This window comes from Heptranchias perlo, chromosome 5 (genome assembly GCF_035084215.1).
Source record: "Heptranchias perlo isolate sHepPer1 chromosome 5, sHepPer1.hap1, whole genome shotgun sequence".
NCBI lineage: Eukaryota > Metazoa > Chordata > Chondrichthyes > Hexanchiformes > Hexanchidae > Heptranchias > Heptranchias perlo.
Genome location: NC_090329.1, coordinates 101,235,549 through 101,262,574, shown reverse-complemented (window position 1 = coordinate 101,262,574; position 27,026 = coordinate 101,235,549). Strand labels below are relative to the sequence as shown.

The following is a 27,026-nucleotide window of genomic DNA, read 5'->3' as shown; positions in this document are numbered from 1 at the left end:
TTGGTAGATCGAATCGGGCCAGGACCTACTCCGTTAATGGTAGGGCGTTGGGGAGAGTTATAGAACAAAGAGATCTAGGAGTACAGGTTCATAGCTCCTTGAAAGTGGAGTCACAGGTGGATAGGGTGGTGAAGAAGGCATTCGGCATGCTTGGTTTCATTGGTCAGAACACTGAATGTACGAGTTGGGATGTCTTGTTGAAGTTGTACAGGGCATTGGTGAGGCCACACTTGGAATACTGTGTACAGTTCTGGTCACCCTATTATAGAAAGGATATTATTAAACTGGAAAGAGTGCAGAAAAGATTTACCAGGATGCTACCGGGACTTGATGGTTTGACTTATAGGGAGAGGTTAGACAGACTGGGACTTTTTTCCCTGGAGAGTAGGAGGTTAAGGGGTGATCTTATAGAAGTCTATAAAATAATGAGGGGCATAGATAAGGTAGATAGTCAAAATCTTTTCCCAAAGGTAGGGGAGTCTATAACGAGGGGGCATAGATTTAAGGTGAGAGGGGAGAGATACAAAAGGGTCCAGAAGGGCAATTTTTTCACTCAAAGGGTGGTGAGTGTCTGGAACGAGCTGCCAGAGGCAGTAGTAGAGGCGGGTACAATTTTGTCTTTTAAAAAGCATTTGGACAGTTACATGGGTAAGATGGGTATAGAGGGATATGGGCCAAGTGCAGGAAATTGGGACTAGCTTAGTGGTATAAACTGGGCGACATGGACACGTTGGGCCGAAGGGCCTGTTTCCATGTTGTAACTTCTATGATTCTATGATTAACTCGCTACTGAATATGTTCACCCCAATATATGTGCAGGTTTATTCAGCATCCACCTTCATGTCTGGAAGAAAATCCCACAAGTGGCAGCAACCAATGGGGAATTGGCAATTCAGTTCCCTGGACCATGTCCCTCCCCTGCCACATATTTGCTACTAAAAAAATGGATAGTTAAGGAAAGGGAAATCTAGCCCAGAGAGTGGAAATAGTATATTTATTTATGTACCAGAGATATTTATTTTTCGAAGGAAAACACCACATATTTCCAAAAACACTTAATTCAATGTTTGCACAGATCTCTTGGAAACTTATAAACTAATGCTTACAACCTCAGTGTCCTGCCCACCACCACCCACAATTTTAACACTCCAGACCCACCATCCCAACTGGCACGGTTCTAGGACTATATTTTCAAGATCTCAACAACAACAACTTGCATTCATATAGCACCTTTAATGTAATAAAACATCCCAAAGCGCTTCACAGGAGCGTTATCAAACAAAATTTGACACCAAGCCACATAAGGAGATATTAGGACAGGTGACCAAAAGCTTGGTCAAAGAAATAGGTTTTAAGGAGTGTCTTAAAGGAAGAGCGAGGAGTACAGAGGCAGAGGTTTAGGGAGGGAATTCCAGAGCTTAGGGCCTCGGCAGCTGAAAGCACGGCCGCCAATGGTGGAGCGATTAAAATTGGGGACGCGCAAGGGGCAAGAATTGGAGGAGCGCAGAGGTCTCGGAGGGTTGTAGGTCTGGAGAAGGTTACAGAGATGGAAGGGGCGAGGCCACGGAGGGATTTGAAAACAAGGATGAGAATTTTAAAGTCGAAGCATTCCTGGACCGGGAGACAAATCAGAGACAGTGGAGGGGTCGAGAGAGGTGGTGGTGAGGTAGAGCTGGGTATCATCGGCGTACACATGGAACCTGACGTGTTTTCGGATGATGTCGCTGAGGGGCAGCGTGTAGATGAGAAATAGGAGGGGGCCAAGGATAGATCCTTGGGGGTCTCCAGAGGTAACAGTGCATGAACGGGAAGAGAAGCCATTGCAGGTGACTGCAAGAGAGGAAAGAGGAGTTGGTGCAAAGTTGAAATCAAAGAATAAGGAGTTATTCAATAAAGAGGGTTGATGGAAGAGATAAGGGGAGGAGGTTAATGCAGGGCTTGGGGAGTAGATCACTATGCATTTCTCTCTCCTTCGACTGTACCATCAGTGACAGAGCCTTCAGCCATCTTGCTCCCACCCTCGAATTTCACCTCTACTTCCTTTTCTTTGAAGCAACTTTCTTCACCTTCAAAATCTTTCTTAAAACCTTCCTTTTCGACTGCGCTTTTGGTCACTTCCTCCAATCTCCCTACTACTTGTGTGGTTCTGAGTTCCAACTGTAAACTATCATGGGACATTTAGCTATATTAAAAAGGTACTATATAATTGCAAATTGTTGTTGTTCTTCTTGTTGTGAATATTACATGCCATTAACATTGCCTGGATCAACTCTCGAGAAGCTCGACACCATGCAGGACAAAGCAGTCCGCTTGATCGGCAGCCCATCCACCACCTTTAAAACCCACTCCTCTACCATCGGTGCACCTTGGCTGCATTGCTCACGATCTACAGGATGCATTGCAGCAACTCGCCAAGCCTTCTTCAACAGTGCCTCCCAAATCCGCCACTTCCATCACCTAGAAGGACAAGGGCAACACCATCATCATGAGAACACTATCACCTCCAGGTTCCCCTTCAAGTCACACACCATCCTGACTTAGACATATATCACCGTTCCTTCATCGTTGCTGGGTCAAAATCCTGGAACTCCCTACCTAGCAGCACTGCGGGAGTACCTTCATCACACGGACTGCAGCAGTGCAAGGCGGCGGCTCGCCACCACCTTCTTAAGGGCAAGAAATGCTGGCCCTGCTAGCGATGTTCACATCCCGTGAACGAATATTTTTTTAAAATAACATTGTCATGTGTGGGATATATTATTCGCCATACAAGAAAAAGCAAATATTGTGTTAAAATAGTGCACTTGCTACTTTTTGGAAAAAAACGTTGCAAGCACAGTGAACAATCATTCCCAAGAACTTTTTTTGTCTCTGCGATGGGGAAAGGGAACACAAGTTAAAAAACTGGTAAAAGGCAAGTTTAGCACTGAGGCCTGAAAAGTATTTATTCACAAAGAGCTATATTAACATAAGATAGTGTCATCAGAAAGGGGGAAAAATACAATTCAAAATTATATTAGTTTAGATTAAATCTCTTTACCTGAAAAGAGTGAACTCCAGCAACTTCTGCTATTTTCTAGTCAAAAATGTTCATTACAGGATCTTAGTTTCAGGAACAGAAGTCCTGGCAATGAAAGCAGTCAATCCTGGATACATTCAGCTGTGGAAATATGGGGCACAGGTTCTGTCCCTACAATGCTCCATGCGTATATAATCCCGATTTCACCCAAGGCAACTGGAGAAGTGTCCAGCAGGGCAGAGGTGCTTTCCAAGGGATGGCAGGAAGTTTTGGTTAGCCGTTAGAATTCTCAAGCACTTGCCACTGGCAAGTTACTGGGGCTAAGTGTTCAGACCATGTATTTCAGGTGCAGATATTGCCTTGTAGGACCTTAAATCTCAGGCCAGTTTTTATAAATATTGAATACTGTGGCTACAAGAGCAGGTCAGAGGCTGGGTATTCTGTGGCGAGTGACTCACCTCCTGACTCCCAAAAGCCTTTCCACCATCTACAAGGCACAAGTCAGGAGTGTGATGGGATACTCTCCACTTGCCTGGACGAGTGCAGCTCCAACAACACTCAAGAAGCTCGACACCGTCCAGGACAAAGCAGCCCGCTTGATTGGCACCCTATCCACCACCGGCGCACAGTGGCTACAGTGTGTACTATCCACAGGATGCACTGCAGCAACTCGCCAAGGCTTCTTCCACAGCACCTCCCAAACCCACGACCTCTACCACCTAGAAGGACAAGGGCAGCAGGCAAAGGGAACAACACCACCTGCAAGTTCCCTTCCAAGTCACACACCATCCCGACTTGGAAATATATCGCCGTTCCTTCATCGTCGCTGGGTCAAAATCCTGGAACTCCCTTCCTAACAGCACTGTGGGAGAACCTGCACCAGACGGACTGCAGCGGTTCAAGAAGGCAGCCCACCACCACCTTCTCAAGGGCAATTAGGGATGGGCAATAAATGCTGGCCTAGCCAGCGACGCCCATATCCCATGAACGAATAAATAAAAACTACACGCATTTCTCGAATTTTCTAACTTCGGAAACTTGAAACGTGAAACCAAACACACAAACTGGATAAAATGTTCAATGTTCTACATAGTGAATTAGCATAGTGAATTAACATTCAGAAGTACACTTGTTAGAGGCCAAGATTAAGTTGTATAACAGTCAACAAATTGATGTGGCATTCCATTACTGTACTCAGATCTTGCTGATGTGACACATTGGATTGCTCTATAAAGAATGACTACTTGAGTAATGGAATTCAGCAATCAGACTTGGTGCTGAGTGAAACTATAAAACCAATTCATTTGGCACAATATCCCACAGCCTTCATAATTTTAATGAAAACCAAGAACTGAGTATACCCTTAATGTTTTCTCCCAATAATGACGATGATGGACAACTTAAAAGCACAGTTACATCATATGGCAGCAAACTATGTGTCAAAAATTGCTATTAAAATGTATTTCCAAAGTGTAAACTTCAAAATTTGTCTCTTAATTAAACTCCAGTGAAGCTTTTTAACCCATTATATGGAAGCCTCTTCAGCTTTCAAAACCTGCCCATCTTATTTTTCATTTATTTTCTGTGTGGGACCATGCTGTGTGCAAACTGGTTGCTACACTCGCCTACATAGTAACAGTGACTGCACCTTAATTAGTTGTAAGCACTTTGAGACATTCTAAGGATGGGGAACAGTGTTCATATTATTAGGTTTAGAATAGTTATGGAAAAGGACAAGGAACAATCAAATGTGAAAAAGCTTAACTGGATGAGGGCAAATTTCAGTGAGTTAAAAAGGGATCTTGCCCAGGTGGATAAGAATTAAAAATTGGAAGGCAAAACAGTAATTGAACAATGGGAGGCCTTCAAGGAGGAGTTGGTTCAGATACAGAGTAGACACATCCCTATGAAGGGGAAAGCTAGAGCTCCCTGGATGACTAGAGATTAAAATGAAACTGAAAAAGGATGCCTTTGACGAATGTAAGGTTCAGAATACAATAGAGAACCAGGCTGAATACAGAAAGTAGAGGAGATCTAAAAAAAGGGAATGAGGGGGCAGAGAGAGAGTATGAGAATAGATTAGCGGTGAACATAAAAGGGAACCCAAAAGTCTTTTATAAACATAAGTAGTAAAAAGGTAGTCAAAGGAAGGGTGGGACCGATTAGGGACAAAAAAGGAGGTCTTCTTGTGGAGGCAGAGGGCATGGGTAAGGCACTACATGATTACCTCCATCCATCTTCATTAGAGAAGAGGATGCTGCCATTGTAGCAGTAAAGGAGTAGGTAGCAGCGATATTGGATAGAATAAAATTGATAGAGGAGGTACTTAAAAGATTGGCAGTACTCAAAGTAGAAAAGTTACTCAGTCCAAATGGGATGCATCCGAGGTTACTGAGGGAAGTAAGGGTGAAAATTGCAGAGGCTCTGGCCACAATCTTCCAATCCTCCTTAAATATGGGGATGGTGCCAGAGGACTGGAGGATTGCAAATGATACACCCCTGTTCAAATAAAGGGGTGTGACAGATAAACCCGGCAATTACAGGCCAGTCAGCCTAATATCAATGGTGGGGAAACTTTTAGAGACAATAATCCGGGACAAAATAAATTAGCACTTGGAACAGTTTGGGCTAATAAATGAAAGTCAGCACGGATTTGTTAAAGGAAAATAGTGTTTGACTAACTTGATTAAGTTCTTTGATGAAGTAACCGAGAGGATTGATGAGGGTAGTGTAGTTGACGTTGTGTATATGGACTTTCAAAAGGCATTCGATAAAGTACCACATATTAGACTCGTTAGCAAAATTAAAGCCCATGGGATTAAAGAGACAGTGGCAGCGTGGCTACAAAATTGGCTAGGGGACAGTAAGCAAAGAGTGGTGGTGAACGGTTGTTTTTCAGACTGGAGGGAAGTATACAGTCATGTTCCCCAGGGGTTAGTATTAGGACCGCTGCTCTTTTTGATATATATTAATCACCTGGACTTGGGTACAGAGGGTATAATTTCATAGTCTGCAGATGACAAGAAACTCGAAAATGTAGTTTAACAATGTGGAGGATAGTAACAGACTTCAGGAGGACACAGACAGACTGGTGAAATGGGCAGACATACGGCAGATGAAATTTAACACAGAGAAATGTGAAGTGATGCATTATGGTAGGAAGAATGAGCAGAGGCAATATGAACTAAATGGTACAATTTTAAAGGAGGTGCAGGAACAGAGAGACCAGAGGGTGCAGATGCACAAATCTTTGAAGGTGGCAGGACAAGTTCAGAAGGCTGTTAAAAAAGCATATGGGATCCTGGGCTTTATTAATAGAGGCATAGAGTACAAAGGCAAAGAAGTTATGCTAAACCTTTATAAAACACTGGTTGGGCCTCAGTTTGAGTACTGTGTTCAATTCTGGGCACCACACTTTAGGAAGGATGTCAAGGCCTTAGACTGATTGCAGAAGAGTTTTTAGAATGGTGCCAGAGATGAGGGACTTTAGTTGTATGGAGAGATTGGAGAAGCTGGGGTTGTTCTCCTTAGAACAGAGAAGGCTAAGGGGTGATTCGATAGAGGTGTTCAAAACCATGAAGCATAGGACAAAGTAAATAAGGAGAAACTATTTCCAGTGGCAGAAGGGTCAGTAACAAGAGGACACAGATTTAAGGTGATCGGCAAAAGAGCCAAAGGTGACATGAGGAAACATTTTTTTTTACACAGCAAGTTGTAATGATCTGGAATGCACTGCCTGAAAGGGTGGTGGAAACAGATTCAATAGTAACTTTCAAAAGGGAATTGGATGAATACTTGAAGGAAAAAGTGTACAGGGCTATGGGGAAAGAGCAGGGGAATGGGATGAAATGGATAGCTCTTTCAAAGAGCTGGCACAAGCATGATGGGCTGAATGGCCTCCTCCTGTGCTGTACCTACTATAATGTGTTAAGGTGCTTTATAAATCAGATTATTTCTGTATCTAATGACGCAAAAGTGTCAGGAACTAATTATAGAAAACCAAGCGTCCTTCAATTTTTCTCCATCTCATTTTCATCAATAATTTTCTCCCTGGTCTTATAGATGCCACTTGAGGTGCATATCATATGCAATCAGCTACCAGATCTTTGCGAATGTTGCTATTGAACCGGTTGCTGGAAGACATCCAAAAATAGTGCTGGTTGATTTGTCCTTGATTTTGGCATCCTGGTTGAAGCCTTGACGTTTGCTCACCATCCCTTCCATATTGACCTGCTGAGCAACTCACTTGGAGAAATCAAGAGGAAGAACCAGCAAGCTTTCAGTACATGAGATAGCATGTCAGTACAGTAATGCATTGAGCTACAACTCCGCTCCATAAGACATTTCCGAATTGGTAGTATCCTTGGAATAAACCAATTGCATTTTAGATTTCAGTTCTCAAACACTTTCACAGTCCTGAATAGTGCAATATGAAAGAAAGGGGAAAATGAATTCCAAAAAGAGTTCTCAGAAGCCAATTCCATTTGCCCCCCCTCTTCTCCTGAAGGTAGTGGCTCATAGACAGTGATTCATGGGCAACTACAGCCCTCCAATACCTCACTCAAATAGCCATGATTCACATAAGCCTCTAGATGGTGAATGTCGGCTGATGATTCAACAGTTGGGGAATATCATATCTGAAATTTTCCTTGCACCTTTATGATCTTTGCAGCAGGGTCACTGGATAGCAATCACAAGTGGGAACGCTGGCTTATTTTTTCACTCCTCTACTATAGTGCCCACACTGTTGTCCTACCTCAGGTAGACCAGGTAGTCCCAAGGTTCGAACCCTGGTCTGTGCTAAGTTAGCTCATTTCAGCCAGAGCAGCAGTATGGTTGCTAAATTAACCTAACTATCCATGAGCTTTTGGGTTCAGGGAGAAGTATAAGGAGGAGGAAGACTCAAATCACCTAGAATTCTTGCTCATGATTGCCATCTGATGGCGTTTGCTGGAAAGTATGTGTAGACACTGGCTGGGAATGGATTAGGGACTGACTGTGATGACTTCTGTGGTCAAATAGCCTGCTGACAATCAGTATTTTAGTTCACACATTAAGTGTGGCCACTCAAGAGTTAACAGAGAGCTAATGGCACCCATGGACTATTCCCCAGTGAGAGCCACTGCAGTGGAGAGAGGAAGGGTGGGAAATTCAGAGCAAATAATAAGAACCACTTTCATGCACTATACAGTGGCACAAAAAGGTCAATTTGCTCTCATATCATCACCAGGAATTATGTGGCTGCTTCCACAAATAAAAACTCAAAATAGGTGGTAGAGAGATAAAGGTGGTAGCTGAAGCCCTTCTTACTTTATTGCAGTCTTGTTGACTCAGCTCTCGCATAGGTCAATAGGTCTGAGCAAATAAGCTTACTCGTCTCTATTCAGCCGACAGCTGTGGGGACCCACTTATTCATGGTTGTACTAATCTCCCACCAGTATTGCAGCCTCCAATGATGAACTGGTTCAGTATGTTTACAGGGACATCGGTGTGCTTGTGTTGTAACATAAAATAGCACCACGTTGTGACCATATATGATGTACTGGGCCAATTTAGAATCCGTTCCCAACCATGCTCCGAATTTTTTTCTTAAAAAAACTCAACGAGAGGAATTAGTTCAATCACACTCTACTGTGCTTTGCTTCCATTTGGCTCATTGGAGCTGCCTGAGAAAATAGTGAACTGGTATTCTGCACATACTCGGAGCAAATATTGAAGTGCCTACAATGTCAATTTACTGATGTGTATTCATAGAATCACACAGCACAGGAGGCCATTCGGTCCATCATGCCTGCACCAGCTCTCTGAAAGAGCTACCAATTGGTCCCACTCCCTTGCTCTTTCCCCATAGCCCTACAAATTTATCCTTTTTAAGCAAAGAGCCAACTCCCCTTTGTAAGTTACTACTGAATCTGTTCCACTACCCTTTCAAGCAATGCATTCCAGATCATAGAAACTCGCTGAGTAAAAGCAGTGAGTGGTTGTGATCTGCAATGCACTGCCTGAAAGTGTGGTGGAAACAGGTTCAATAGTAACTTTCAAAAGGGAATTGTATTAAATGTTCAATCTTTATTGCTACAGTTCAATCATTTAAACTCACCAAAGGAGTTCCTGAGTTAATTAAAAATGTACTTTTTAAAAAAGGAAATACTATATTAAAAAAGGAAATACTATATTATTCCTCATACCATTTTTGTGAATGACTGAATGCAGATTTACACCTTTTACAGAATACTAGCAGATCTCCCATGGCATGTAGTTTGGGTCTGACTCTCTCTCATTCTTTCTGCAAGCCTTTCCCTTTTCTTTTGTTCATCTCCAAATTTCTTCACATGGTTGTCATACAGAATTGTTGTGGAGATGCCGGTGATGGACAAATGTAAGGAATCTTACAACACCAGGTTATAGTCCAACAATCTTATTTTAAAATCACAAGCTTTCGGAGATTATCTCCTTCGTCAGGTGAGTAGTGCTGACCCACTACTCAACTGACGAAGGAGATAATCTCCGAAAGCTTGTGATTTTAAAATAAGATTGTTGGACTATAACCTGGTGTTGTAAGATTCCTTACATTTATACAGAATTGAGGTCTCACTGTGCTAAAACCCAAGGTATGCAGCACTATAGCATTCAACATGAATGAGTCGGATTGGGTGGGGACAGGTTTTTCAGGTGAGAAACATGCAAATGAGAGAAACTGATTGTTACAATCGAGATCTGGGGGGGAATTTGGGGGCTAAGGCTAGCATATAGGATAGAAAGGCAGCAGAGGTTGGGTGGCTTGGGGCTCGTGACAAGGTTTTGGAGCAGAGCGTGCAATCTGGGACCTGACAGCACTCGGAGTGGGTGAGGGGGGAAAAAAAAAAGAGGGTCTGGTTGAACTTGGGGCAGGTACTGCAAGCTTTCGGAAAGCCAGAGTGAGGGGGCTGGAAACACTCAGGTGACTCGTGTGAGAGACCTGGTGACACTTTGGGGTGAGGATACAGCCTAATGCATTGAGGGAGGGTTGGGATCTGGCAGCACTAGGACTGAAACCTAGCAGCACTTTACGGTGGCTGGGACCTGGCAGCTCTTCAATCAATAACTAGCTCAGCACTTTTGTTCCTCTAAGTCACATAAAAAGATACTCATTGTTGGAAACTTCCTTGGAACTGAGCTCTTATGGTAATATTCAGGTCTTCAGATGGTGTGTTAGTTTGGTTCAGTCAGTATTGCTTCTTCTCAGAAGTTCAATATTAATGGGCTGTAGTACATCAAGATCCCCAGGAAGGGGAGAAACCAATGGCAGTGTCAAAGTCCATGTTCAGGGAGGGGGAGGAAGTGGGAGTGCATCAAAAATCAGGTCTTAAAATGCAGGAGGAGGAGAGAGTTAGAGAAAGAATGGAAAAGTGTACAGAAAATGGGACTAAGCTATACATGCACAAAGGCCTTGCAACAGAAATTGAGAGAAAATCACAACAAAATCACTGTTAACTGAACAATGCCATTTGCCTCAAAAGGGACTATACAAGTAGGAAAACTACAAGTGATCAGTAAGCAATAAAAAGCTACCAACAGCCAACCACCACAAAACTAACTTTTTTGAACTTTTCAGTAGCCATGTGGTTTTAAAACCACTGACGAAAATATAAAACATAGGAAATACACAAAAAAAAAATGTAATAGTTCTCAAAAAAACACAGATCCAACCCATCCCCTGCTCCTAGACTCCAACCCAAGTACTGCCAACTCCCAGCCTGTCCACTCTGCTCCGAGGACTAGTTGTAGGGCACTCACCCTCTCCCTTTGCGTCAAATACAGGCCCCAGCTCCTCCCACTCCTTCATTTCCTCAGCCCACAGCCACCCAAACCAGTTTCTCTTTCATCTGTTCATGTTGCACCAACTACAAGATAGTCTGTACATATCCAATCCTGATACTCACCACATACCCACTATCGTAGAATTTACTTGATCATGCAGGTGTTTAAATAGCCAGAACCACATTTTTTAAAAATATATTCATTCTTGGGATGTGTGCATTGCTGGCAATGCCGAAATTTATTATCCGCCCCACTTGCCCCGAGAAGGTGGGATTGATCCGTTGCAGTCTGTGTGGTGAAGGTGCTGCAACAATGCGGTTAGGTAGAGAATTCCAGAATTTTGACCCAACAATGAAGGAATGACGATACATGTCCAAGTCAGGATGGTGTGTGACTTGGAGGGGAACTCGAAGGTGATGGTGCTCCCATGCACCTACTGTCCTTGCCCTCCTAGGCGGTGGAGGTCGTGCGTTTGGGAGGTGCTGTAGTGCACCACGTAGATAGTACACACTGCAACCACAGTACACCAGTGGTGGAAGGGGTGGATGAAATGCTGATCTAGCGGATTGCTTTGTTCTGGATGGTGTTGTTGCAGCTGTACCTATACAGGCAAGTGGAGAGTATTCTACCACACGTCTGACTCGTCCCTTATAGGTGGTGGGGCGGCTTTGGGGAGTCAGGGGGTGAGCCACTCACCGCAGAATAACCAGCCTCTGACCTCCTCTAGTAGCCATGGCATTTATGTGGCTGGTCCAGTTGAATTTCTGGTCAATGGTGACCCCCAGGACATTTGATGGTGGCAGGCTCAGTGATGATAATGCCATTGAATGTCATTGGGTGATTATAGAGTCTCTCTTGTTGGAGACAGTCATTGCCTGGCACTTGTGTGGCATGAATGTTACTTGACACTTATCAGCCCAAGCCTGGATGTTGTCTAGGTCTTGCTGCATGCTAGCATGGACTGCTTCTTTGTCTGAGGAATTCCAAATGGAGCTGAACACTGCAATGATCAGTGAACAATCCCACTACTGACCTTATGATGGAGGGAACGTCAATGATGAAGCAGTGGTGGAAGATAGATGGGCCAAGGACCCTGCCTTGAGGAACTCCTGCAGCAATGTTCTACGGCTGAGATAATTGGCCTCCCACAACAACAATCACCACTTTCCTTTGTGCCAAATATGTCTCAAGCCACTGGAGAGTTTTTCCCCGGATCCCCATTGACTTCAGTTTTACTAGGGCTCCTTCGTGCTACACTCAGTTGAATCCTGCCTTGGTGTCAAATGTAGTCACTCTCACCTCATAGCTTGATCTTATTAGTACACAAAGGGTCAACTTTCAGATGTACGCTGTTGACATTCAACTTTATTCTAGTACCACCTTTGACTCCTTGACCACCTGCTTTGCCAACATCAAATCTTGAATTAAAGAAAGTTCTTACTCACTTAGCAATCGGCAAGACTAAACCCATCCTATTCAGCTACCACCAAAAATTCTGCACCTTAACCTCTGAGTCCATCCCTCTCCCTGGCACCTCCCTCAAGCTGGACCTGAATGTACACTACTTTGATATCCTGTTTGGCCAATGGCTGAGCTTCAAACTGCCCATCGAAGGCATAACCAATAACACTTGTCTCTGCTCCTAACTCACCCCCCCGCTGCCAGTGAAATGCTTATCTATACTTTTGTCACCGCCAGACTTAATTACTCCTATGCTCTTCTTGCCGGCCTTCCTAGTTCAGCCCTTCAGAAATTGCAACTCCTCCAAAACTCAGCCTGCTTCCCAATCACCTGGGCCTTCATCAACCATCATCAGCTCTCTCAACAGACCTTCTGCTCTTCTGCCTTTGGTCTCCTGAGAATACCCCTCCCTCCACTTCACATTCAGTTACATAGCCTGCAGCCATCTATATCCGTCACTCTGGAATGCTCTCCCTGAATCCTTCTATTTTGCTACTTCTCCCTTCCCTCAACAGCCTCCATAAAACTTAAGAGCATAAGAAATAGAAGCAGGAGAAGGCCATTCGGCCCCTCGAGCCTGCTCCGCCATTCAATCAGATCATGGCTGATCTTCTACCTCAACTCCACTTTCCCGTCTGACCCCCATATGCTTTGATTCCCCTAGAGTCCAAAAATCTATCCATCTCAGCCTTGATTGAATATATGCAATGACTCAGCATCCACAACCCGCTGGGGTAGAGAATTCTCTCTGGAGTTGAGATTAAATCTTTGATCTTCTTTCAGTCACCATCCTTTCCCCTTCTCACACCACTGCTGTCGCTTATTTTCACCTCAAAGTGCTTTGAGACATTTTATTACATTAAAAATACTGTTGTTATTATCCACTCATGGTATGTGTGAGGGTACAGATCACAAGAGATTCGGTCTGCTTCCAGAATTAGCCTTTTTGGCATGAACACATTAAATGTTTGGCGAAAGACTGAATTATAACAAAGGTTCTTTCTTATCCAAGCCAGGCTTAGCATAGGGACAGTACTTTTCTAATAGAATTAATGCAAACACACCCATACTTTATAGGAATTGGTGCGGTAGAAACTCCATTATAAAGACAGCATTACTCCGAACAGAATATTAAAAAGTACCTGCAATGGTGAGGCTCCATCGATAGAATTCCAGGGAATCATTAATGAGGTGGACCACAGCGTCCATGATTTCACCCAAAAAGGATTATCCCCAACACAACCTATGAAAAATAGAAATAAAATTTTGGTTTCTTACACAAATTATTCCAGTTGCATCGCCTTTATTTTGGTACTTTACCATACCTTAAATATAGGGATCTCACAATAAAATATAATAAAACCCAACAAAATCTAATAAAATGCATGTTAATTACATAGATTGTATTTAGGCTCCAACTTCAAGACCTGAACTGTGAGCCTGTTAGTCTTGGCTTCGTGATAGCACACTCGCCTCAGAGTCAGAAGGTCGTGGGTTCATGCCCCACTCAAGATTTGAGCACATAACCTAGGCTGACACTTCAGCCTGACAGAATACTGCATTGTCAGAAATGCCGTCTTTTGTATGAGACATTAAACCAAGTCTGCTCTCTCAGGTGGACGTAAAAGATCCCATGGCACTGTTTGAACAAGAGCAAAGGAGTTCCCGTGGTGTCCTGGCTGACATTTATTCCTCAACGAACACATAAAACAGATGATCTGGTTATTTATTTCATCACTGTTTGTGGGGCCTTGCTGATCATTTATTTCATTGCTGTTTGTGGGATCCTCCCTAAACCTCTCCGTTGGTCTCTCCTCTTTTAAGATCCTCCTTAAAACCTACCTCTTCAACCAAGCTTTTAGTCAAACCTCCTAATATCTCCTTCTTTGGCTCGGTGTTAATATTTGTCTGAATAAGCACTTGTGCAGCGCCTTGGGACGTTTTCCTATATTAAAGGCGCTATATAAATGCAAGTTGTTGTTGTTGTATAAATTGGCTGTCGCGGTTCCTTCATTACAACAAGTGACTCCACTTCAAAAGTACTTAATTGGCTATGAAGCTTGTTGGGACATTCTGAGGTTGTGAAAGGCGCTATATAAATTCAAGTTTTCTTTTCTTCAAGATAGACTTCTCAAGGCTGTGTATGGTTTGAGAAAAGTTAAATTAATTTAAATAAAAGAATGTTTTTTTTCCCCCCCAATTCATCTTGACTTTTGTTATTTGATTCATTCAACTCTTCTCACTGCCAGTACAATTCCATAAGCAAGGCAACAGACAGCCTGCTCCCAAAGCTGTTAATGCCACCATTTAACTGGACTTTAGGAGCAATGCAAGAGTCGACTTATAAATTTTTCTCTCCCTCAGAGGAAGCACCTCACTCAATTTGTCACCTCTGCCAGACAATCATGACGACAATGGAAACTCAACATGGAGGTGGAAAAATTGTAAGAATAAGTTATTCCTTGGAACAGTGCTTTAACATGCCAACACACTGTGCCAGTCACCCATGGCAATTGTAATTGCAACAATTTCTAGCAGCACTTCATCATAACGAGAACAGTTCAACCCCACACAAATATTATTACAGCCTCAATAAGTCAAATATTCATTACGTTCGGACAGTAAAGAATAAGACCAGAACTATTTTAAAAGTGGGAGTTTCTAGAATGGGCTGACCTTGCCTTCATGAAGGATGGCTACCTGTGTCTGTGATTTACTGTGCAATACTGAATTATTCCAAAACTCATACAAGGGTGCCTTAAACAATTAATATTACAAAAAAAAGTCAATAGCACTGATAGTAATTGTTTCAAGTACTAGATATAATCTTATTCTTTGCTTCAATTATATCTATGAAACATAACTTTCTTGCCAGTTCCTGCACCAACCCATTACACAGCAGCATCGTTGAAAATTGGCCAATATTGATAACAGCATCACACCATCTGCATGCAATTGTACTGTTAATAATGTTCCATTGACCAACAGTTTCTGTGGCAAAAGGGGAGATCTCCCTTCAAGTCTGGCTGTTTATAGATACAGAATTTGTATTTGTTTTTTGTTCTGTAGGCTCTAAAATTGCTAAAAATGCAGCAGAATACCTTAGGTTTCTCATTACTGATATCAACAGGGCACAACTATGTTCTTCAAAGAAAGAATCACTTCTATGACCACCAAGATAGCCTAAATTAACACCACGGCCCTTTCAATAATAATGGCATGGTGTTGGCTGACTGGAAATTAATTTCCAATATGCTGTTCACACATGCTCTCAATATTTACAAGTTTCCTGACATTGAAAAAACATATTTTCCACTTCTCCAAAGTTAGTGCTCTATGTCAAACTCGATTTCTCCAATGCTGTTCTGGTCATGTTCCCAAACTCCAAATTCAGCAAAACTCTGCCATCCACATTCTCTCCTGCACTAAGTCCAGTTTGCCCATCATCTCAACCAACCTACACTGGCTCCTTGCTTCCCCAATACATTGAATTTAAAATCCTCATCCTCATCTATAAATTCCTCCACAACCTTCTCCAGATTTATATTCCCTCACATACCCTCCAGTCATCTCACTTTTGCCTCATGCACCCACCCTCACCTTTCCATTTCACAACAGGTGGTAGAATCTTCAGCCATCTCAGCATTACTATCTAGAACTTCCTTCCTAGATCTCTGCCTTTCTACATCCCTCTCGGTCTTGAAAAGATTTATTCAATACCTGTATCTCCAATCAACTATCCAACAAACGCTCAGCATCTGTTTTTCCCTCCTCTGTGAAGCACATTAGGATGTTTTTCTGTTATAAATGTAACCTGTTGCTGGTTGGAAATGGCACACAATAATACTAATTTGCTATCCAATATCTGTAACACACCTAATGCACTAGAGAATTTTAACGTCAACTTGGAACAGGTACTCCTGGCATGTATCCTAGGATGCTAAAGGAGACTAGGGAGTAAATTTGTGGGACACTAGCTATCATCAATGAGGAATCATTGGGTACTGGTAAGGCTCCACAAGACTGGAAGCAAGCAAAGGTATTTAAAAAGGGTAACAAATTTGACCCAAGCAACTACAGATTATCAAATACAGGTAAAATAATGGAATCCAACCTAAGGGTAGGCTAGGAGAGTACCTGTATAGCAAATACTTAATAAGAAACAGTCGGCATGGATTTAGAAAGGAAAGATCCTGCCTAACAAACTTCTGACTTCTTTGGGGATGTCGATGACACATGGTGGCACTCCATGATTTAGCCAATTTGAAATCTCTCCCCCTCCATCTCTATGAATCAACCCATATACCCAATAGTGCAAGACAAATAAAGAAAGTCAACAAAACAATGCTGGCAACACTGAATTTCTAATTAAACTAAAAGCCACAGGAATTCAGAAAAGCACAAGACTGGATGCAAAGCTCATTAAAATAAATAGCTAAGATGACTCAAGAGAAAGGTATAATGTCAGACTTGAGGGGGGAGAAGAAAGGTTTGATGGAAGCAATACTTGGATCTGTGTTACTTCCAATGTAAGTTAATCACCTGGATAAAGAGCAGTAGAGACAGAGAATGCACCAAGAGATTTGCGAATGGATCTAGTTTGTTTATGCAATTGAGCAGATGAAATTTTCACACTGGTAAACACAAAGTATTGTTTATCAGAAATCATGAATCATAATTATAGAACAAGTAGAATTGAATTAGTATAGTGAGATTTAGAAAAGGAGTAATAGTAAACATTATTTTCAATGTCCGGACAACGTGGAAGTAATTTTAAAAATCTAATAGAATTCACACCAGAAAACTACAGGAATTATGAGGTTTTATAATGCACTGCTCATACCATGTGTTCAATTTTAATCACCTTACCACAATGATGATACACGCATTAGAAAGGATACAGTAAAGGACAAGACTGATCTCAAGTATAAAGGGGATGAGCTTGAAGGAAGGATTGGAGAAGCTTGAGCTTTACAGTCTGGAAAGGCAGTTAAGGTAATCAAAGTACATAAAATATGAAATAGCACGGATAAGGTAACCCCAATTATTCAAATTGAGCAAGGAATATAGGACCAAAATGGAAATTAGTGGAATATAAATTTAAGACAGCTAATTAGGAGGACAGCTAATTAGGAGGACCATCTTTACTCAAAACAGTGATAACGTTTAGAATAATCTACCAGGCAGAGTAGTTCAAGCAAAAGCACTGGGCATTCAAAATATAGCTGGATTCTATGTGACAAGGTTACACGAGAGGAATGAGCTTCAATTGCCAAATTGTCTTTCTCACACTTCAATTTTTTTCTCTTATTTCTGGAATGTCCCTATAGATCATCAATGCTGCTCCATGGCGGTATGCTTGCTAAGTGGTGTGCTGGTCAAATAACCAGGTGCTATGCTTGCAAAGAGGCACCCTGGCCAGTTTCAATTCCTCAAACAGGCAGCTCAGGTGGACACTTATTCCCTAGAGGATACTCATGCGAATACCCATCAAAACTGGAATTCAACTTGGTTCCTCTATCTGTAATTCCATAACAAAGTTGTACCTACCATATCAGGTCACTCAGCTTTTGACATTTTCTAGCCAAGTAATCTAAATTTGAAACATATTTCTACATGCTTCCTTCTATACAAATACTGTACTAACTGAAGAGCTGGGAATACCTAAATAAGATTTTCATGAGCATCTCATTAATTTACTATTTAGTAGAATGATCACCACTAAGTTTTTGCTTATTCCAATTTGAAACCACTTTCTGTTTCATCATCCCATCAGACGCCTTCAAATGTCCTCAAAATTGTGGGAATGTTGCAAGTGCACGTAGCTATTAGATTTCCACTATTTTAAGATGCCCATGCATATTATAAGAGGCCTGGAAGTGAACACGGGAAAGAGGGAGGAAACACCACCTTGACAAATTTTCTTTGTATTTTTTTCCTATGTGAGATAACTACAATATCCTTCTGAAGGACAATAACCAACGCTGTGAACAATTAAATTACAATATATTTTTAACTAACATTTAAAATGGGAAATCCTGGTTATACTCTGCGTATCTGATACGCATAAGAACAGAAAGTGTTAAATTAGCAAAAATAAATCAGTACTTGTCTACAGTTGAGTCAATGATACCCTGTAATTTGGATATACTGTATATAAATCCTCACTATATTGTTCTGCTTAGAACCCAAATAGCATTTTGTAGCAAGGTTTGCTGTAATAGAAATGAAGCATTTTTGTCTTTTTAATACTATCTTTCAGATTCTTTATTGATAGCCACAGTACACACACAGAGGTCATTCTGTCATCTCTATGATTGAGGCTTTTAATTAGTGCTAAATTGCAAGACAGTTTTATGCTGTAACTCCACCACTGGAGTGGGCTGACGTTTATTAGGAACCTAAGACTGTTCAAACACATTTTACGTAGAAGTCAACAGACAAGAGACTTTCATCTCATCAATCTCGACAGGATATGAATCATGGTCCCAGAGGTGAAATGATAATGTAGCACCAATCCCCCGCTACTAAATTTTGTTTTAAGCTGGTGAGTATCGAGGGCCTAACAGAGATGTCAAGGATGCAAATAAATGGCCTCAAATTAAAACAGAGACTTTAGTGATAACATTAAAATAAAATCATATTCCAAAAAACTTCTTACATCGAGACTACAGCACAGAAACAGGTCATTTGGCCCAAATGGTCTATGCCACTGTAAATGCTCCACACGAGCCTCCTCCCTCCATACTTCATCTAACTATCAGGATACCCATCTATTCCTTTCTCCCTCATGCTTATCTAGCTTCTCCTTAAATACATCTATGCTATTTGCCTCAACTACTCCTTGTGGTAGCATGTTACAAATTCTTACCATTCTTTGGACAAAGAAGTTTCTCCTGAATTTCCTATTGGATTTATTAGTGACTATTTTATATTTATGACCTCTAGTTTTGGACTCCCCCACAAGTGGAAACATTTTCTCTATGTTTACCCTATCAAGCCCTATTACCTTATAGGCCTCTATCCAGAGAAAAGAGCCCCAGCCTGTTCAGCCTTTTCTGATAAGTAGATCCTTTCAGTTCCAGTATCATCCTTGTGAATCTTTTTTTGCACCTTCTATAATGTGGAGACCAGAACTGTGTGCACAGAGTATAGAAGTTTTTGATTTTTGAAATTTTTGTTTGTATTGTACATATAAAGCTTAATTTTTTTTTTTCTTTAAACAAAACTTGCAACTTGAAGCTTGTTTTCTGGGGAACAGTCACCGTAATAAATTGGATAGCCTGATGGTGAAGGATAGAATACTAGAACCTGGTCTTCAGTTGCTTCCATGTCTTTATTCACAGAGCTCCACATTACACACCACATCTTAGATAAGCTCTCATTTAAATGGCTACAAGAGAGTCCCCAATTGATACGCACCACCTAAATACAATTCCCACTAATTGATATAAGTCATATGGATACAATTAACACTGTGCACAGTACTCCAAGTGTGGTCTAACCAAGGTTCTATAGTTTAACTTAACTTCTTTGCTTTTCAATTCTATCCCTCTAGAAATGAACCCTAGTGCTTGATTTGCCTTTTTTATGGCCTTATTAACCTGCGTCGCTACTTTTAGTGATTTGTGTATCTGTACCCCAGATCCCTTTGCTCCCCTATCCTGATTAGACTATTATCCGAGCAGTATGTGGCCTCCTTATTCTTCCTACCAAAATGCACCACCTCACACTTATCTACACTGAAATTCATTTACCAATTACACGCCCATTCTGCAAGTTTATTAATGTCCTCTTGCATTGTGACGCATTCTTCCTCTGTACTAACTACATGCCCCCAAAGTATTGCTGACTATTCTTTATTATACTTTCATTCTCTCGAAGTCTTATCTTTTCCACCACCGACGTTAAGCTAACTGGTCTATAGTTCACTGGACTTGTTCTATCTCCCCTTTTAAAAACAAAGGAATAACATTAACTGTCCGCCCATCCTCTGGCACTATTCTCTTTTCTAGTGAATTTTTATATATTCATGCAATAGTGCCTCTGCTATCTCCTCCCTAACTTCAATATTCACGGATGCAATCCATCCTCTCTAAGTTTGATTAGTTTGTCAATTATCTCCCCCTTTCCATCTTAAACGTTTTAATATCTTTTTTGATTTCTTCTTCTAATGTCCTGCTCACCTTCTAAGTCTCCCTGGTAAATATGGAGGCAAAGTAACTATTCAATATTTCTGCCATTTTGCTGTCATTACCTGCGAGCTTATCTTGTGCATCCCTTAGTGGCCCCATCCCTATTCTGAATTTTCTTGTGTTATTTGTGTCTATAGAATACTTTACTATTTCTTTTCATATTTCTTGATCATTTCATCTCGTAGTTCCTCTTTGTTTTCCTAATTGTTTTTTTGACTTCTTTCCTAACCTGTCATCCTCTCCTTTATTGTCTATGTACATAGAGTACGCCCTTTTCTTTAGTTTCAATTTTACCCTTATCTCTTTATTCATCCATGGTGTTTCATTATTAGCTAGTTTATTCTTGCTTTTTAAGAGGAATATATTTCTCCTGAATTCCATTGATCACCATTTTAAATATTACCCACTGCTGTTCTATTTCTACTTCTAGTTTATCAGGGGGTCAAAGGAACTAAAAGAAGCAACTTAACACATTTCAACCAAGTTAGAGTTATAGTGAAGAATGTACACTACAGAAACATCAGGCATTGCTACAGAATTATAATGCTAAGAAATCTTCTCTGAACAAGTAACTCACTCCTTTGTGATTCAAGTAATTTTTTTTGTCTATGAGTCAAGGATTTACCAACAGAATAAAATGAGTTCAAGAAGTTTGCTTAAAAACTCTTTATAGTTTAAGATGAGACATACAAAAGAGGTTGTATCTGCTGCAGATATTGGCTTCAGCTAGTGATCATGCATGGAAACAAGAAATGTACATGATGCAATTAAAGTTTGGTGTAGAATATCAATCAAGATCCTGAAGTTCAACCTCTTTCATTTTGATCGACATTTCAGAACATATCATTCCTTTATAATTAAAGATAGCCACCACAGAAAAACGGTCAAGTCAAGCTGTGTCAGAGGTGAAAGTACAATGTAGGTTTTTTGATCTCCTGACCCCATTTGCCTCAAACAGGGCACAAAGGAAGGAGCAAAAACCCCATTAGGATAATGGGTTCTTACATGAAAAAAAATAGCAGTTAAGTTGGTGGGGGTGGGGGCAGGTGAAAAGAACTGGCTGCCTGTAGTTAAGAAACTAGTGATAAGCTTTGCTATACTCCAATTTCAAATATTATATGGTATAAAATTTGAGCCCATATACCAAATAATGAGAAAGAATATTAAAAAGAAAAGTATGAGACTATTGTCTTTCATACAATGAAGAGACAGAATAAGAACTGTGTAATTGAGGTGGGAGATGAGTTCATTACATGACTGTGTGCACTGAAAAACCAGTTATTCTATCTCTCCACCCATCCCATTATTCAAGGGCATGAAACAAAACCATCTGAACGCCTTTAACTATCAGGCTGCCAAAATGGTTGTAGGTATGAGAATTTAACATCGATATTCACAGAAATAGTAAGTCTGATTATTAAATGCAATCAAATTGTAAGCAATTTATTTTCAAACTTGTTATTCCATGCCTGTTACCTATGTGAAAATTAGCTGCAGTCAATTCCATTGAAATAAAATTTCTATTGTACATACATACTACACACACACACACACACATTATAGCATCTCAAATATAATTGCAGCTTCATCTTTCATTAATGTTTTGCGCTTTTTAAAATATTTTTCCACCAATTATTCTCCTCTTCCACAGGCTGGGAATCATCCTTAGGGTATGGTTTACAGAGCTGGGTACCCTCCAGTACCAGCCCATGTGATTGTTATTCATATCAAGCTTTGACTATGACAGGCTATTCAACCAAGAAAGCCATCACAGTTGAGCCCAAACCTGCCCTAATTTTCCACCCATAAAAACAGTTCCAGCAAGGTCACTTGATAGCAATCAGAAACAACATCAATGACTGACTTTCTTCTCCCTAACCAATGGGCATTAATGTCAATTCTGGTGCCCCTACCATCATCCTACTAATATCAACTAACTCAGCACAGAGTAGGGATTGAATTTTCAGGTCGGTATGACTCAGCTGCTCACTGGATAAAGTCAATAGGAAGGGGAACCTTTGTGTTCTCTGAACAGTTCAGCATGTACTGCACAAATGTATTTGTTGGAATCATCCATCATTAACATAATAAATCAGACTTTTGATTCATTTTGATGTTTTCATTTTAATTGAGCATTCCAAGACCAATTTTAAATAACATATGCCCATCTCATTCTACTTAATTTAGTCTCCTCCACAATAAGCAACAGCTTTTTACGTATAATAAAGTGAGTATAAACTAGATTAGTCAATATTCAATTATATTGCTGCAACAGTGATGTCTAAATGATATGGAAGTGGACAATTGTTCTTTAATAGTTACTGGCTCTGAGCGGGGAGCTGGGTAACAGCCCCTAAACAGTCATTAACTCAGAGTGAGTGGGTTCAGGTATGTATATGCACACGTGAAAATTTTCTTGTTCAAATATTAGGTGACATAATAAGAATGCTTTCAGAATAAGTAAAAAACAGAAGTCCTCAAAATAGACCCTGGAGAAGTATCAACAGGCAACGGATTCCCACATCCCCAGATTTCACTCGGAGAGATGGCAATCTTTGGAATTTCATTCAGACGGTTGTGAATCTTTGGAATTCCCTACCCCAGAGGTCTGTGGATGCTGAGTCATTGAGTATATTCAAGGGAATCAACGGATATGGGGATCGGGCGGGAAAGCGGAGTTGAGGTTGAAGATCAGCCATGATCTTACTGGATGGCGGAGCAGGCTCGAGGCGCCGTATGGCCTACTCCTGTTCTTATGTTCCCCATACTCAGGCAACCATGCTACAATTTCAAGGATCACGTAATATGAAAACGTTTATTTATTCATTTGGTTCCTCAAAGTTTCCTGTTGTGTAATCAAATCTTAGCTTAAAATTTAAAAAAGATCAAAACAATGTTTTACAGAATTCTTCACAACTATTTTAAAAGGAGCATTAATGGTGACATTAATTCTTTAAATTGGAAGCTTTCAAAATTACTTCGCCACATGTCGACAACCTCAAATTAATGTTACATGGTCAACTCCATGTCCTACCTAAAATCATAAGACCTTTGCTTTAAAATACCATTTAATTATGAGGATTAGAAGGTGCAGTAAAACAGAACATTGTCCTTTTGCTTCCAATTAAAATTCAGTCTCCAATCTCTCTCAGCTATAAAAAGGTTGCAATTCAAATTATTTGGACATCTCCTAACAGATATGACTCCATTGTAACAACTTCCACAATGTGATACTTGACTCCCAACTATGGTTGGAACATGGTGAAAGGAGGCTCAAGTAAAGAAACAGAAACCTTAACAAGCAGTTTCACCCTCAAGTTAAAAAAAATCCTCACCTTCTCCCGTTGAATCCTCAAATGTTGTCAATATTGCGATTTGCACTAATTTACAAAATTCAAATAAATAAATTTCAGTGCTTCCCTGTGGCTCCATGGATAATATGTCAGTGTTCTACTTAGTTTTACAAAGCTAGAATATTACAAGTGCGGTCCCTTAACTGTGTTGAGTTAACTGACCTCAGCCAAGGTGGCAGTGACACACTAAAATTGACCTCAGGCATCCTGGACTCACTGCAAGGATTCTCAATTCTAATTATTAAACAGGGACCATCAGCTGGAAAGTAGAGATGCCAGGTCAGAATAAAACCAGACTTGCTACAATGCCTTACATGGTGAATGGCCTGCCAACAGTTACTGACTGTCCTTTAGCCAAGCTATGTCACCCCCCCATAATATCTCCTTCTTTGGCTCAGTATCCATTTTTGTCTGATAATGCTTTTGTAAAGCACCTTGGGATGTTTTTCTGTGTTAAATATGCTATATAAATGCAAGCTATTGTTGTAATTTCTCCATTCTTCTGAGAGACTAGACAACAGGTTTGCCAGTGCCTGTGGAATTATGCTGCAGCATGAGTCACTATATCCAGAAGACTGTGGGTCGAAAAGAGGAAAGGGAACAAAAATGCCTGCTATCCTACCAAGCTAGCATGTTAAAAATTTTGTTCCTGAAACAGCTTTTACATAATTTGTATTATTTTTGTAATTTACTAGTGTAAGTTGATGGCATATTATTAATACTGCACTGATCTGTTTTTATTATACTACTGGATATTATATTGAAAGGATGTCTAATTTGATTCATTTCTATTCTAAGTGATAATAGCAATGATTATTAAATGTTGTACACAAATTTAGAAGGAGGGCTATTTCTGAATTGTATATAATTTTGTATTGTCCCATTATCTCAAAATAAATTACACTCAATCAATATGAATAAATGCTAATTTTTCCGTAAGTGTTTCCTAGGGAACCTATACACATATATTTTGAGTGAATAACTTTTTTCTGGGCAGATCAAATGTTCTGAGCTGTATTCTTCCTTGCTACATATGCGCTGGACCCATACATGTCTTTTAACAAGATTTGCTAACAGTAAATCATGTTTTTTGACCCATATCAATGCATGATGTTAAAGAATATTATAGATTTCTCTCACTGGTGAACTCTTGGAAACTGACACATTCAAAATAATCTCAGCGTAATAAAAACAAATCCCCTTAGTCATTACTAGGTGCATAATGAAAAATATCGATTTTTTTCCTGAAAGATCGAATTTACCTGGACGAAATGTGAAGATTGATTTCTAAATGCTAAACAACCAATCGAAATATTATTAACCAGTATAAAAATCAGAATAACGGTTGATATTATGCTATCTCTATTCCTGCACGCAGCTTGTTTGAAATAAACACATAGCTCCAAAATAATCACAAAAAAAATCTTTGCTAAAAATTGCTGGAGTCACCATTTATTTTCTTTATACAAAAAAAAGGGTAAAACAACAACCAAAAACAAACGAACGAAAATAGCGGTTGTGGTTCCTGCAACTCTTCCTTCCCTCTCCCAAAACAATGTCAGCAAGTAAGCTCCATGTCATCCCACTGCATTGTCTCGGTCTTGGGTTTCTGGAAACATTCATTAGTGATACAAGTGAACAGATCAAATGAACATCAAATGAATACGTGAACATATGGTAAGGAAACCCATCTCGAAACATACACAAATTTTTTTTTAAAAATTGAGAAAAAAAATATTTAATTCCGCAACTGTTCTGCAACCACAAGCAGACCATGGCTTAATCCAAATCCTCCTCCATCTGATCAACCTCATTAATTGCATCGTATAAAAACTGCACTCGCTCCAAACCAATCACTTAATACAACTCCACGCCGACTGCAATGGATACCAAACGATGAGAACCCCGCTATGTACGGTTTTCCTTGGCGTTACGGTCAAGGTACTATGCGAGCGATTCTATTGTATTCTATCGCTCTTACCTCGAGTGTAATAATAGCTCCTTGCTGCACATTCGCTGCAAGGTCAGTGTCTCCCCGCCCGCCTGCCTGCCTGTCTCTCGCTCTCGCTCGCTCCCGCCAGCTCGTGCTCGCTCGCTCCCGCCAGCTCGTGCTCGTGCTCGCGCTCTCCCAGGAGACGAGACTCTCACACACACACACACACACACACAACCGACCCCTGTTCCAACCGAACCACCGGCCAACAACGTCGGGTGAATGTCACTAACGGCAAATATCGCGAACAATCTGACACCGACAGTACCTGATAACCTTTCGCTGTTCCTGTCGGTATTACTGTGCCTCGTAACCGAAAGGCGGCCCGACAAGCGCCTATTTCCTCACTCCGTCCTTCAGCGCTTCTCCATCACTGTCCGTCCGCCCGCCCGCAGATATCATTCGCACTGCGCATGCGATTGCACCTGTCACTCAACCATCATCGCACCATCCGCGCATGCTCCAACATCGCGCGCTCACCAGACAGACAGGGCAGTGGTGCAAAATGGTATTGGGCAAGTTGTATCAAAATAAAAGCAATTAGTCCTGTAATTTCAGCACTCGACAAGCAAATTATCAAAGAAATCAGACAACAAAATCATGAACTAACAATTGTTTATTAACCTTAGAATCATCGTTAGCAGCACTTGAATTTAAACATTGGATATACAAAGAAATAGTAAACAATTTTACAACACCAAGTTATAGTCCAGCAATTTTATTTTAAATTCACAAGCTTTCGGAGATTTTCTCCTTCCTCAGGCAAATGTTTCAAGATCTCCTTGAAGCCTACGCATTTATACATATTGAACAATAATAAATGGTGTTTACAGACTGCCCCTGCAACTGCCCGTTGCCAAGGCAATCACCGTGTTCAGACAGAGAGGTGTTACCTGCAGAACCTCCGAATACACATTCAATAAAAAAACAAACAGGGAAAAAAAACAGAGAAAAAAAACAGAGAGAGGCAGAAACATCCGGAAGGCAGAGAGAGCCAGCAAATGACCCATTATATTAAAAACAGATAACATTTGTTCCACATCAAAGAAATAGTAGACAGGGTTAATTGACAAAATAAATAAGAGGTTACAAAGCTAGTTCAGTAATTCAGCATTAACTGCTTGCTGATTATAAATTTACAGTTGAGATTGATATAAATTGGTGAGATTAATTTGTGGCTCAGACAACACTCCTGTCAAGTGCCT

The 27,026-nt window shown here is 40.7% G+C and overlaps 1 protein-coding gene across 1 annotated transcript in view; it reads right to left on the bottom strand.

The window, feature by feature from the left end:
- Positions 1 to 26,219, bottom strand: part of elovl4a (ELOVL fatty acid elongase 4a) — a 55,252-nt gene extending 29,033 nt beyond the window's left edge. The window contains exons 1-2 of the mRNA XM_067984925.1: positions 26,090 to 26,219; positions 13,423 to 13,523 (exon numbers count right to left, since the gene is read on the bottom strand). Of these exons, the coding sequence (XP_067841026.1) occupies positions 13,423 to 13,489 (67 nt within the window). The 5' untranslated portion in view covers positions 13,490 to 13,523; positions 26,090 to 26,219. The remainder of the gene's footprint in view (positions 1 to 13,422; positions 13,524 to 26,089) is intronic.
- Positions 26,220 to 27,026: the final 807 nt, after the last annotated feature.